Genomic DNA, 11,592 nt, shown 5'->3' on the forward strand with positions numbered 1-11,592 from the left:
CATCCATCGGTGTTTTTATGAATGCTTTTAACAGAGAAATGACCTCTCTGGTCAACGATGCGCTGGGACTTTTCAACGGGAAAACTGCACTCACAAAGTCTCACTCAGGTCTGCGCCTACCTATCAGGGTAAAACTAAAAAGGCAGATATGAGCGAGAAACGTAACGCAAATACCTCGTCAGACGCGTGTCCCCATCATTCACAGAAGCGCGCCCGATACTCGGCAGACATGGTAGCAACTGAACTGGCGGGTGGTACAGGCAAAGATATGGGAACGCCTCATCATTCAGACCAACAACAGCCGCTACAGTTGGACCCCGATGCGGGGCAAATTACAACCGTTGAAGAGGACGCTTCGCCCTGGAGGAACCAAAATTTCCCTTCTCCAGAGGGCGAAGGTTTTCATCGACGTCGCTCTCATAGCAGCTCGCTGTTTTACGACAGTCGGTCTGTTTCCAACCGAGGCTCTGTGACCCCTTTATACTGGTCACCACCGCCCGAGCCTGTTCGGCCCGCCAACCCATACAGAAAGGGTCTCGAGCTCAAAGTCTGCCGTCACGAGCCGCCGCCGCCCTTTGGGCTGCAATGCTATGGAGACAACCCGTATCCGCCGGGCATAAGAGATCATGTCCGGCGCAAGACGTTGACGAGGATGACGCTCGTGGATCTCTGTCTCTCACAGCCCCCCATAGAGGGCGTCACAAGGGCCGATGAGTGGAGGGAGCTCGAGGTCGTCCAGGAGCTGGCTGTGCGCGACGACCATGGGGCTCAGGTTGTGGTGTGCCGGCTTAAGGACGATGCAGTCCAGGGCCGGAAATACGTGGCCAAGATCTTCGACCCCTTATATTACAGTTTTGCCGACAACCTGGTCGGCAACCACCCTAGGGACACGTGCATGCAGGCCGACCAAGATTACGCGGTCGAGACTGCAGCATACGAGGAGCTTAAGGATTCAAGGCTCGCGGGCGATTCCATCCCAGCGTACTATGGCTCATGGACCTTTGACATGCCCCTGGAACTTCCCGAGCCAAATGGACGCCAGATACGCCACGTCCGGATGGTGCTGATGGAGCACGTCCAAGGGGCCAGGCTCATGCTGGACATGGACCCGACGGCGCTCTCGGACGAGACGCGCTTGCGCATCGTCGCCCGCGTGGCCGAGATAAACGCTGCCCTGATAAATCAAGGCGTCTACCACGACGACGTGAACCAACGAAACATTCTGGTGCGTCTTGCAGGTGACGACGACGCAGGAGAGGAACGGGTGGTGCTGTTCGACTTCAACATGGCCTGGGTCCGGCGGATCGATTACCAACACTCGTGGTACGACGAGGACTGGGAGGAACACAAAGAATTCACAGCGCTCCTCTATGGGCCGCACAAGCCTTTCCACCCGGCTACGCACCATTGGGACCGGGTCCCGTTCTGGCAAGAGTTCAAGAACTGGTTGCCGGATCGGTTCCAGGGCGAATCAATGAGGCCGTACCAAGAGTGGCTCCTCGAGGCGTGGAGGGATTCGCCCGAGTGGAGCCCGCTCTGGGAACCGGCACTCACCATCGGCGGATATAGTTTGAAATTTGACGGAGAACAATAATGACGATGTGAGCTGCCTCGACTGTTCAATGTAATTTTTATTTTTATTTATCATCCCAAAACCGAGAATAAATAAATAAAATTTCAAGATAACAAAAAAAAAAAATGAACACCAATAGAGACTCGAACCACAGTGCCCAGATCAGCGGCCGAGCCTAGCTCTCCCGTCCGTCTGCTTCGCCCATCTTGGAGAGGGGAAGGGGGGCTATGCATCGAGGTGTGAGTCGGTTACGAAAGGACCATGATCAGTCCCATAGAATTCTCAGTAGCTGCTTTACGAAAATCTGACTGCCTAGCTAAGGCGGGTCCTGCTCATTGGGCATCAGGCTCCTGGTTGGTCGGCCAGTCGGGCGAGGGTCCATACCCAGTCACCAAGAATAGCAACTGCCCCCCAACTAATTAATTCCCTTGTGGGTTCATTGTCGCAATTGCAGCCTGGGCTCTTCGTGCCCACCCCATATACAAGGCGTTATCTACCTACAGCTAGCTACCTTCGTAATAGTCGGCTGTAGGTAGGACGATCTTGGCGATCAAATGTCTGGTACGGTACTTCTTTCGTAAACGGTTTGTCGTCTGATGGTACTGCTCAGCCATTGTTGCGACCGTAACCCTCGAGATGAACCCCCGCCCTTTCCTTCTTCGGGGATCTTCCGGGGCTGTACCATAGTTTTTCTGAACCCCCATAGGCACGTCACTCTTGATTGGATTCGACGAGCGGCGTGGAATACTCAACAGGGCTGTGTTTGAAGGGATGGCCATTTTTGCGTCCGGCCGGTGGCTGATTGTTTTGATAAAACCCCTCGTTGGGAACTTTTCTCTGGCCAAGCTCCTTGGAGTTTTTATGGTTAAATAAATTCAAAGATAATTGAAAGAGTTTGGAACGACTACAAACTTTTTTTTTTTTTTTTTTTTTTTTTTTTTTTTTTTTTCTTCTTTCACCTTTTGGCTGCACGCATATACAATTATAATTCACCATGGCGCCATCAATAATACCATTATTAGCACCGCGAGACACTGCTACCGCCGGCAACACCACCGTCAACGACTCCCAACAAAATAACAGCAACAGTAGCAGCAGCGACTCCACAACATGGGTCCTCATCGCCATCATAGTCGGTCTCGTTGCCCTGGTCGCCATTTCGGTGTTTGTCACCCTCAGGATGCTACGCCTACGGGAAAGACGATTACAACAACATCAACATCAACAACAACAACAACGGTACGGAAAGGACGACGATCACCACATGTGCGATGAAACAGGCCGCCTGTCGCCATACCTCCACGCGGCGCCTCCGCAACAGCGCAAGCTCAGCAAACTCAGCGAAGCGGACCGGCGGTCTTGGGGCGAGCACGTCGAGCAGGAGCAGCGCGCCATGATGATCCGCAAGTCGCTGGCCAGCCGGTCCGCCGATTTCCCGGGCGGTCGTCGGCACCACTCGGACAGCGTGTCGTCCAGCGACAGCGGCGGCAGCTTTGTGGAGCCGTTTTCGGCAGCGTCGCGGCCGGCCACCTCGTCAGAGGCCATGTCGGTGGCGGCGGCAGCACAAAGCAACTTGGACGTCGCGGCTGATCGGGAAAAGGACGAAGAGGAGCAGCAGTTCCCCGCGGGCGGACTTCGAGACGATTGGAAGGCGTTCGAGGCGCAGTTGCATCTTGACAAGTCGCTGTCGCGGGAGACGCACCCAGCTGCTGCGGGTAGGGGGTCATGATTGGGACATAGTTGGCTATAACCTTTTCTCGAATATAAACCTACCGAGTTTGAAAGGCAAACAAGTGCATATTCATATTGGATCCTAGTATCCATTGCTTACGGGATCACCTCACGAGTTGATGTTAGCCCAGGCAAGTTTCAAGTACTTTCTTGGTTGTCAATTTCCTGGAAGTCGTTTCGCTATCGATAATGTCGACAAACGGGACTGTGGCCACTTCTTATTCCAGGTCGGCTGAGTGGCCACTGATGGTCATCACACCATGAGTGAGCTCACTTGGAGAAGCCGTTGCGTGTGAGAAGAGTCATTTCTGTGACCCACTCAGAAATCACATATGCGAAAGATTAAGCAAAGAACAATCTGGATAGTGAGGTGTTCGCAAAACCTGCACCCCGAGCGGTACCCACCGGTCACCCAGCACCAACGAACTGGGTCGGTAGCTCAGTGGTAGAGCGAGAGATTGCAGCGCCTCCGCAATTATCTCTAGGTCTCGTGTTCGATCCACGATCGGCCCTGTTCTTTTTGATTTTTTTGTCACTGGGCGTGTCTGATCGTTCCCCGACGATCTTTGAGACTATACGTCCCTCGGCCCATGCGGCTCTCATCGCACCAATCAGTTTATCGATTCCTGAAAACGCTGAGGACTGGCAGTATTGAGCTGTGGATAAAGACCGACTGACTAGGTTCTTTAAAGTATACATTGGCCAATATTTTTGCTAGGTTAAGATGTGGGGGTGTGTGGGGGAAGGAGGCATGTCGCCGGGGCCAACATTTGACCTGGCCCGACGTATTCGTGGCATTTGAACAAAAAAAACATAGGGTATCAAGAGCATCGTAGAGAAGCCTCATGCCTGAATAGAAACGTCAGCGGTATGGTGGGAAGGGTGTTCAGTGTTATGCAGTTGGCAGCGACGAAGATCAAGCGGTCACTGAAAAGTACAGCAAGTAGAAAAATATAAGCCCAAATTTGGAGTCTGCCACAAGACGCATGTTTGCTGTTCTTTCCCGCTCGCTCGCTCGCTCGTGCAGTGACTGAATTGAAGCATTTTTCATCAGGTACACGACCTACCTATGTATGGCCAATTAAGGGATAGGTGGGTGCACTCTAGACGCGCTTGCCGCGGAGGTGTGGGTCGCTTTTGGATTGCGGAACGATGGGTCGTGTGGCCCGCAAAAAAGTGACATCGCTGCGCGCGACCGATTTGATTGATAGATTTCAACGTCAACGCTACAACCTTACGACCAAACTCTGTCGACATCAACCCCAACTACGACGACCGCCGAACCCCATCTTCCCAAAGAACCCACGACAAAAACAAAAGACCACCTGAGGCGAAAACCAACACTCACCCTACCACAAAAAAAAAAAAAAAAAAAAAAAAAAAAAAAAAAAACCACATCGTCCTCCCCCCACTCAAAAAAGAATGGACTACCAAAACCGCGCCGGGTCAAAGTTCGGCGGCGGCGGCGTGGCCTCGCACAGCGCCACCAACGCCGACCGCCGCGAGCGCCTGCGCAAACTGGCCCTGGAGCACATCGACCTGGACAAGGACCCCTACATCTTCAAGAACCACCTGGGCGCGTTCGAGTGCCGGCTGTGCCTGACGGTGCACCAAAACGACGGCTCGTACCTCGCCCACACCCAAGGCCGGAAGCACCAGACCAACCTGGCGCGCCGCGCCGCCCAGGAGAAGCGCGACGGGAGGGACAAGAACATCGACCCGCAGACCGGTCTGCCGGTCGGCGTGGTGGGCGCCGGGTTCAGCGCGTTGGGGCTGGGTGGCGGCGCGAGGAAGAACGCGGTCAAGATCGGCAGGCCGGGGTACAAGATCACAAAGATTCGCGATCCCGTCACCAGGGCGGAGGGGTTGCTGTTCCAGCTGCAGTTTCCGGATATATCGCCCGGTACGGTGCCGAAATGGCAGGTCATGTCGGCGTTCAGCCAGCGCGTCGAGGAGCCCGATAGGAACTACCAGTATCTGCTTGTGGCGGCCGAGCCGTACGAGACGTGCGGCTTCAAGATCCCAGCGCGAGAGCTAGACAAGCGCGAGGGAAGGATGTTTGAGTACTGGGACCCGGATGCGAAAGAGTATTGGGTTCAGGTTATGTTTATGACGGAGCGGGAGGAGCGGTTCAATGCCGCTCCCGGCTTGGGCGCGAGGAGTTGATGATGGAGGTGGAGATTGAGATGAATGTTGCAGGGGGAAAAGAACCTGAGGGGGCGGGACTTGAAAGACGTTTCATTCATCGACGACGATGCACCACGTCCAAACAGCCGCTGCTTGGTGGCGGTGCAGTCGGTGGCCTGTTGAGGATGCATGGTCAAGCGTTTGCTATGAAAGGCAGAGTTGATAGGTGTGCGGGTGAAGTCTGGTGAGATATCCAATGTCATCTGAAATAGTAACGAATCAGGGCCTCAAAAAGGCCAACGAGCAGAGTGGACTACTGCGTCCATGTTTTTGGCTCCTGTAAAGATAATGAATAAAATACCCACAGCAGTCTGACTCAACATACCAATGGCACTCCCTGTTGTGCATTTATACTACTCGAGAAGTGAGGGCTATTCTAACAAGCACGACAGATTGGAAATTGGGAACTGGTATGATACATGGAGACTGTGTAAGTGGTCACAGCTACTTGTCGTTACCTGAATTGAGAGGAATCCTGGCAGTGCAAATAGGGAGGGCGAGATTTATAAGAGTTGCGGGTTGTTGGTTGATTGATCCAAGATCAGGTCAGGTCAGGTCAGGCTACCGCACACATCACAGGTGGTTAATACCAAAGAAGAAACAATCAAACCCAGACCAAGTCTCATAAAAAAATGCTCGTCTCGCGATCGGCATGCCTGCCGTCCAGTCTTAGCCACGAGTTTTACCGAAACTCTCAAATAAGGTGAAGAGTAGTTAGTTGTAGGGGCTGATTTGGCGACTTTGTCAGGCCAGAAACTCCCAATAGGTCCTCAAAAACAAGCCGAGAATTTGAGTCTGGGGATATGGGTGGTAGCCACCCCCTAAAGCGCTTTCCCCGACCTTGCTGGGTTGATGAAGATCCCACCAGGTCTGTTGTCGCTGTAATCAATAAGGCTCAACCGAGATTACCAGACTGAGGTGTAAATGGCTTTGATGCTGGCAAGCGAACCTGCTGGTCTAGGGCTCGTTCTGCATTCTGTATCATCAGTTTGTCAGTCAACATAAACCGAAGAAGAAGAAAAAGAAAAAAAAAACCTACATTTTCCCTTTACTAACCGTATAGGCACCTTAGGTCAGGTATTCATGTCTGCCTAGACTACCATCCAGTAGTACGTTTCGCGTGGGGATAGAAAAGCCCCGATTCGCCTATTACACTGCAGCCTCGCGGGACTGAGCGCCTTGCCACCCACCATGTAAGCACATTGGCACAAAACACAGGGTGCAAAACTATTATAAACTGAAAGAAAGTCGTACACACGACTAGGCTCGACCAATCGAATCTGGCAAAGTTTTGGATGTACATCAAGTTACAACGCCACGCTCGGCCATCCCAAGGGTCCTTGAAAGCGGTGAAGGCTTCAAACAACATTCCTGCGTTTTTTTTTCTTTTGTCATATTTTGTTTAGTCGACAAGAGATGAAGAAACTTAGACCGAAGAAGAAGAAGGAAGGACACATAGAATCCTTTCTACACACGACTAACAAAAGCAATACCGGTCCCTGAACCACGTACAAAAAAAAGTACACAGTACTCCAAACGACTGGCATCACAAGAGAGAAATAACAACCAACATCCAAAGATGTATGCTCAAAAGCCCACGACAACCACTGCAGAGAACTTGAACAGATTCTCCAGATCACGGTAGAATATACGTCCTTACAAACAACCATGCTCGCCAGCAACGACCCCTAGCTGTTTAGTAGGCGAGTTATTGAGTAAAGTCAAAGAAGAATGTCTGTTCACTGTTGCCCAGTTTGAATCGACGCCGCTCGTTTTCTCTTAGAGGCGGAAGGGCTGCCGGGTACCGCGTTAAAAGTAAAAGCTGCTTTCCAATGACTGGCCACCCGCATCATCGGCTATGAATTTGATGAGAGTTCAACAGTGAGTTCAACCCACAACACGGAAGGCCTCTTTTCATGGATTGCTAGCCCCTGAAACTGGACTCTACCTCGCTTTCTTCCCTCTCCCAACATCAACACATGATATACTGAGACGAAAAGGAGATTCCCAGTTTCCTCAGTTTCAACGAGCTAAAAGGGAGATGCATTGAGCAGATACCCAGCAGCAAGATTAACAACATGCTTTCTCCACATCTATTACCCGAGGGGAACACACACACACACACACACACACACACACACAAAAGAAGTGGCTGTGCCGCCTTTTTGCCTTCAAACCGAAACATCCGGTTTCCCACAATGATTTGTTATGAACCCTTCATCCCGCCCCTTTTTGCCGCTGACAACTGCAGACTGCAGACACCCGAGTACACAAAACACGCATACAGGGCTAGACATGGTTTGAGAGTGAGAGTGAGAGACAACGTAACAAAAAAACGACAACTGATACAACTCCGATTTCCCAATCACCGGAAGTTGTTGTCGAAACGCTTGAAGGTATAACCGATGAAAGGCAAGCTCATCTCCACCGTCTCCTCGCGCACAGGCGCGCCAGTGGTCGCCTGTTGCTGCATCTGCTGCGCCCGCAGCACCGTCGCGTTGTCTGTCTGGTCGATCTCGTCCGTCGGGAAGTAGGTCGTGTCGATGGCGGATGTAAGCCGGGGCTCGAACGGAGCCCTGATCCGTCGCAAGCCCTCGAACTCGACTCCGCGGAAAAATGAGTGGCTCTTGATCTCGTGGGCTCCGCCCCGCCCCAAACGATTCTCCGTGTTGCAGATGAGACTAACAACGTCGCAAGTCAGTCATCAGACGAGGTCCAAAAGATAAACCACATAAGCCAGCTTCTGCGTGCCAATTGCCTTGTATCACGTCAAAATCCGTAGAAACTCACCTCCTAATCAGGTTCTCTGCCTCGACGCCCAGCTGAATGTCGTCGGGGAAGTACAGGCTCTGCCTCCAGTTGACAATCTTCCTATACGTGTCGTGGCTATCCTCGGCACAGAACGGGGGCCAGCCGACCAAGCACTCAAACATGATGGTTCCCAAAGACCACCAATCGCAGTCAAAGGTGTAACCATGACCAGTAAAGATCTCAGGTGCGATATAATCAGGGGTACCGACGGTGGAGTATGCCATTAGTCGTCGCGACCTCCTCCAGTCGTTGATCTGCGCTCGGTTAGAGACGGTCAAGTTGATCTGGTCGATAGCGATCGAGTTGCGGTCACCACGGGGTCGGTTCGATTTGCCCTGCAGCAGCTGCTGGTAGTAGTTGTTATCGTGCAGCTTGTGGAAGCCCGTCGAAAGACCAAAGTCAGTCAACTTTACATGTCCTCCCCTGTCAAGCAAAATATTGTCGGGTTTGATATCACTAAAAGGAGTTAGTCTGATGATATCCGAGAAAGAAGATTGTACTCATGAAGACAACCCTGGATTGCATGGTGCAGAATTCACTTACCGGTGAATAAAGCCAAGCTTGTGAACCGCTTCTATAGCGAGCACGATTTCTGCAATATAAAAGCGCGTAATATCCTCCGAGAAAATTTCGTACTTGATCAACATGGTCATAAGATCACCACCAGGCAAGAACTCCATCAACATATATAGGAAGTTCGCGTCCTGGAAAGTGGTGAACAGCTTGACGACCCAAGGACTGTCCGACTCGGCAAGAATATCTCGCTCAGCACGTACGTGGGCAAGCTGGTCCTTTTTAAACATCTCCGTTTTGATCAGAGATTTCATGGCGTAGACCTTGTTATCCGACTTCTTCTGGACCAGTTTGACCTCACCAAACGCACCCTTGCCGATGATCTTGATGGTGTTGTAGTTCTCGGGCTTGTCCTTGGTGCGCAGAAAGCGCAGGTATGAACCCTCTTTGCGCCCTCCGGTTGACCAGATCTGCTCCTTCCTAGATTGCGACTGGTTCGGTTCGGAGAGTTTGAGCTCCATCTCGCTCTGCCTGTGGGTGGGATGGCGTTCAAATCAGCTAACGATCCTTTTAGAGAGTGGTGGTAGGCCATTGTCGCTGCGCATCAAGCGAGTTGACAGCGGACTCGATGGGTGACTGACCTTTGGTTACGCTCCCTCGCGCGCTTGACACTATCCTTGAAGAAGTCGGCGGCAAGCTGTGCGCACTTCTTCTGGTTGTTGTTGGCACCCGGCCCATACTTGTCTGGGTTGCGCTCTGGGCCTGGCTGAAACTCGAGGGCGGGGTACTGTGCTGGCGCAGGTGGCATAGGCTGGCTGTGGTAGCCGCCATATGGCTGCTGACCAGGCGCGCCGGCCGTTCGGGGACGTTGGGCAGGAGAGGGGCCACGCGAGCCGTAGGGGGCGCGGAGGTTCTGCTGCGAGAACTGATGTGCCAGTCCTACATTGGGATCATTAGTCCCTGGGGTGTTGGACCGGGGCTGGTAAATGTTGCTCTGCTGCTGCTGCTGACCACCGTACTCGGAGCCGTGCGATTGTTGGCTGTGTGGGGGCTGGGCGGGATACTGAGCAGGATACTGGTTCTGCGAGAAGTAGCCTTGGGGCGCATAACCCGTTGAGTATGGCTGGCTCTGCTGGGAAGAGGCGCCACCCTGGCCAGACGACGAGGGGGGTTGCTGGTTCGAGCCGGGAAAGACAGGTTGCGGGAAGGTCGAGGGCGTGGTGGGGTAGGCACCTCGATCGTTGAGTGAACCGCCAGGGCGCGGGTGCGAGTTGTCGAAGTTGAGGTAGAGGCGGTTGCCTTGATTGTCCATATTGGCGGTGTTTGTTTAGGATTGGGGAGTCGTTTTTGGAAGGGATAGGGTCGGTTCGTATGGTATAGTACGGGTTCAGATACCTCGCTCAACTGCGGCTCTTATCTAAAGGCCAAGTCCATGCCCAACTGGCGCCCACCTTTTTCGTTTATCGAAGCTAAGGCCAAAAAGAAATGCACTGCTTTCCTTGCCACCAGCCCAGCATATATGAGTGTGTAGGCAGAGCAGTGTCAATTGGAGAAAGGTGGTAAAGAATGTAGGCCAAAGCCTCTGGAAGGAAGTCAAGTAAATGCAAGGACAGTGCTGTGTCCAAATGGCGGGCAAATCGGGGCGGTTGTAGATTGGATTGGTTCGGTAGGGGTTGTAGTGGGGTGGAAAGGGGGGAAAAGTGGTGGTCGGCTGCTGCTTTGTCGTGTCAAGGGCGGGCTCGCGGTGAGGGTCCGTCCCCTCTATCCCTTGCTTGGCTTCCTGTCTTTGATTTGGAGCCCGGTGTTTTGTGACAGGGACTGGAATGGGCTGGCTTCTAGAATGTTTTGGCACCAGCCAGCCATGCAATTCTTGTTCGGGTCAGTGCAGCAGGAAACGGCAAGTGGCAGCAACGGCCGCAGGTGTGCGCACGTTGTAATTTTGGTACGTATGGGGTTGGATGAACGTGCTGAACGCAAGAAAAAAAGAAGAAAAACAAGAGACGATTTGCTTGCTGCGTTGCTCCTAATTGGACTCTCTCTCGGAAATATTGCTCAAACTAAAAAGGGTCCGACTGGCGGCATACCAAAAGAGTGGAGAGGTTCTGCCTCTGCGTGGCAGTTAGTTCTTGGTTCTCATCTGTTGGAGGTTGGTTGTCGACAGGGATCCAATTCTACCGTATCTCAGGGCGGTAAAGGGATGAGGGGCACACTGCAGCAGCTCCAGCCTTTCAGCGACGGCGGCCTTGGCCCTCCACCCACGATTGGTAGCCGCCAACTTTTAAGGGCCACTATGGCAGCAAGAGGGGTTAACCTTGCAGACCGTTTGCCGCGATGCAGTACGTATGTTGTATCCGTATAGCACCGCATCTAATTCATGACAGGCTGCATTGGTACCAATAGCATTAGGGTAATCATACTATAAAAGTAGGAGCATTTTAACTGGTGGGAGGTATCAACTGTTGGGCTTGATAAATCTTGACATGCGCCAAGTGTTATCAAGTGAATGAATTCATGCATGAATGGAAGGTGAATTTTGACGAGATATAGGAAGGAAGGAGAGAGAAAAAAAAAAAAAAAAAAAAAAAAAAAAAAAAAAAAAAAAAAAAAAAAAAAAAAAGCAAAGAAAAAGTGCCGGCGGTTCGACCAACATCAGACCACGAAAGCTCTGTCCACAAGCTTAATATTCTTCGTGCACCATGCAACTTTTGGGAAATGGCACGTGAGACAAGGGCACATACTAAACATCAAGTATTGATCAATTCCATACCAAATTCGGT

At 52.1% G+C, this 11,592-nt stretch overlaps 3 protein-coding genes across 3 annotated transcripts; 2 read left to right on the top strand and 1 right to left on the bottom strand.

The window, feature by feature from the left end:
• Nucleotides 1-229: 229 nt before the first annotated feature.
• PgNI_06505 (uncharacterized protein) lies at nt 230-3,302 on the top strand (the record flags this gene model as incomplete). The annotated part of the gene is made up of 2 exons (XM_031126528.1): nt 230-1,568; nt 2,596-3,302. 2 exons carry the CDS (start codon nt 230-232, stop codon nt 3,300-3,302), a joined length of 2,046 nt encoding a protein of 681 aa, XP_030983240.1.
• A 1,424-nt stretch (nt 3,303-4,726) lies between these two features.
• PgNI_06506 (uncharacterized protein) lies at nt 4,727-5,470 on the top strand (the record flags this gene model as incomplete). Its single annotated transcript, XM_031126529.1, has 1 exon — nt 4,727-5,470. One exon carries the CDS (start codon nt 4,727-4,729, stop codon nt 5,468-5,470), a length of 744 nt encoding a protein of 247 aa, XP_030983242.1.
• A 2,130-nt stretch (nt 5,471-7,600) lies between these two features.
• Nucleotides 7,601-10,838, bottom strand: PgNI_06507 (uncharacterized protein). Its single transcript, XM_031126530.1, has 4 exons — nt 9,457-10,838; nt 8,846-9,346; nt 8,282-8,758; nt 7,601-8,172 (listed from the first exon to the last, which is right to left on the bottom strand). Exons 1-4 carry the CDS (start codon nt 10,125-10,127, stop codon nt 7,857-7,859), a joined length of 1,965 nt encoding a protein of 654 aa, XP_030983245.1. The 5' UTR covers nt 10,128-10,838; the 3' UTR covers nt 7,601-7,856.
• Between the last annotated feature and the right edge of the window lie 754 nt (nt 10,839-11,592).

The sequence above is a fragment of the Pyricularia grisea genome, chromosome I (genome assembly GCF_004355905.1).
Source record: "Pyricularia grisea strain NI907 chromosome I, whole genome shotgun sequence".
Taxonomy (NCBI): Eukaryota; Fungi; Ascomycota; class Sordariomycetes; order Magnaporthales; family Pyriculariaceae; genus Pyricularia; species Pyricularia grisea.

Excerpts from the sequence above, each read along its gene's own strand:
- PgNI_06507 (XM_031126530.1), bottom strand. The coding sequence starts at position 10,127 with ATGGACAATCAAGGCAACCGCCTCTACCTCAACTTCGACAACTCGCAC. Across the intron at positions 9,347-9,456 it reads GCGAGGGAGCGTAACCAAAG|GCAGAGCGAGATGGAGCTCA; the intron begins GTCAGTCACCCA and ends TCCCACCCACAG. Across the intron at positions 8,173-8,281 it reads GCAGAGAACCTGATTAGGAG|TCTCATCTGCAACACGGAGA; the intron begins GTGAGTTTCTAC and ends CGACGTTGTTAG.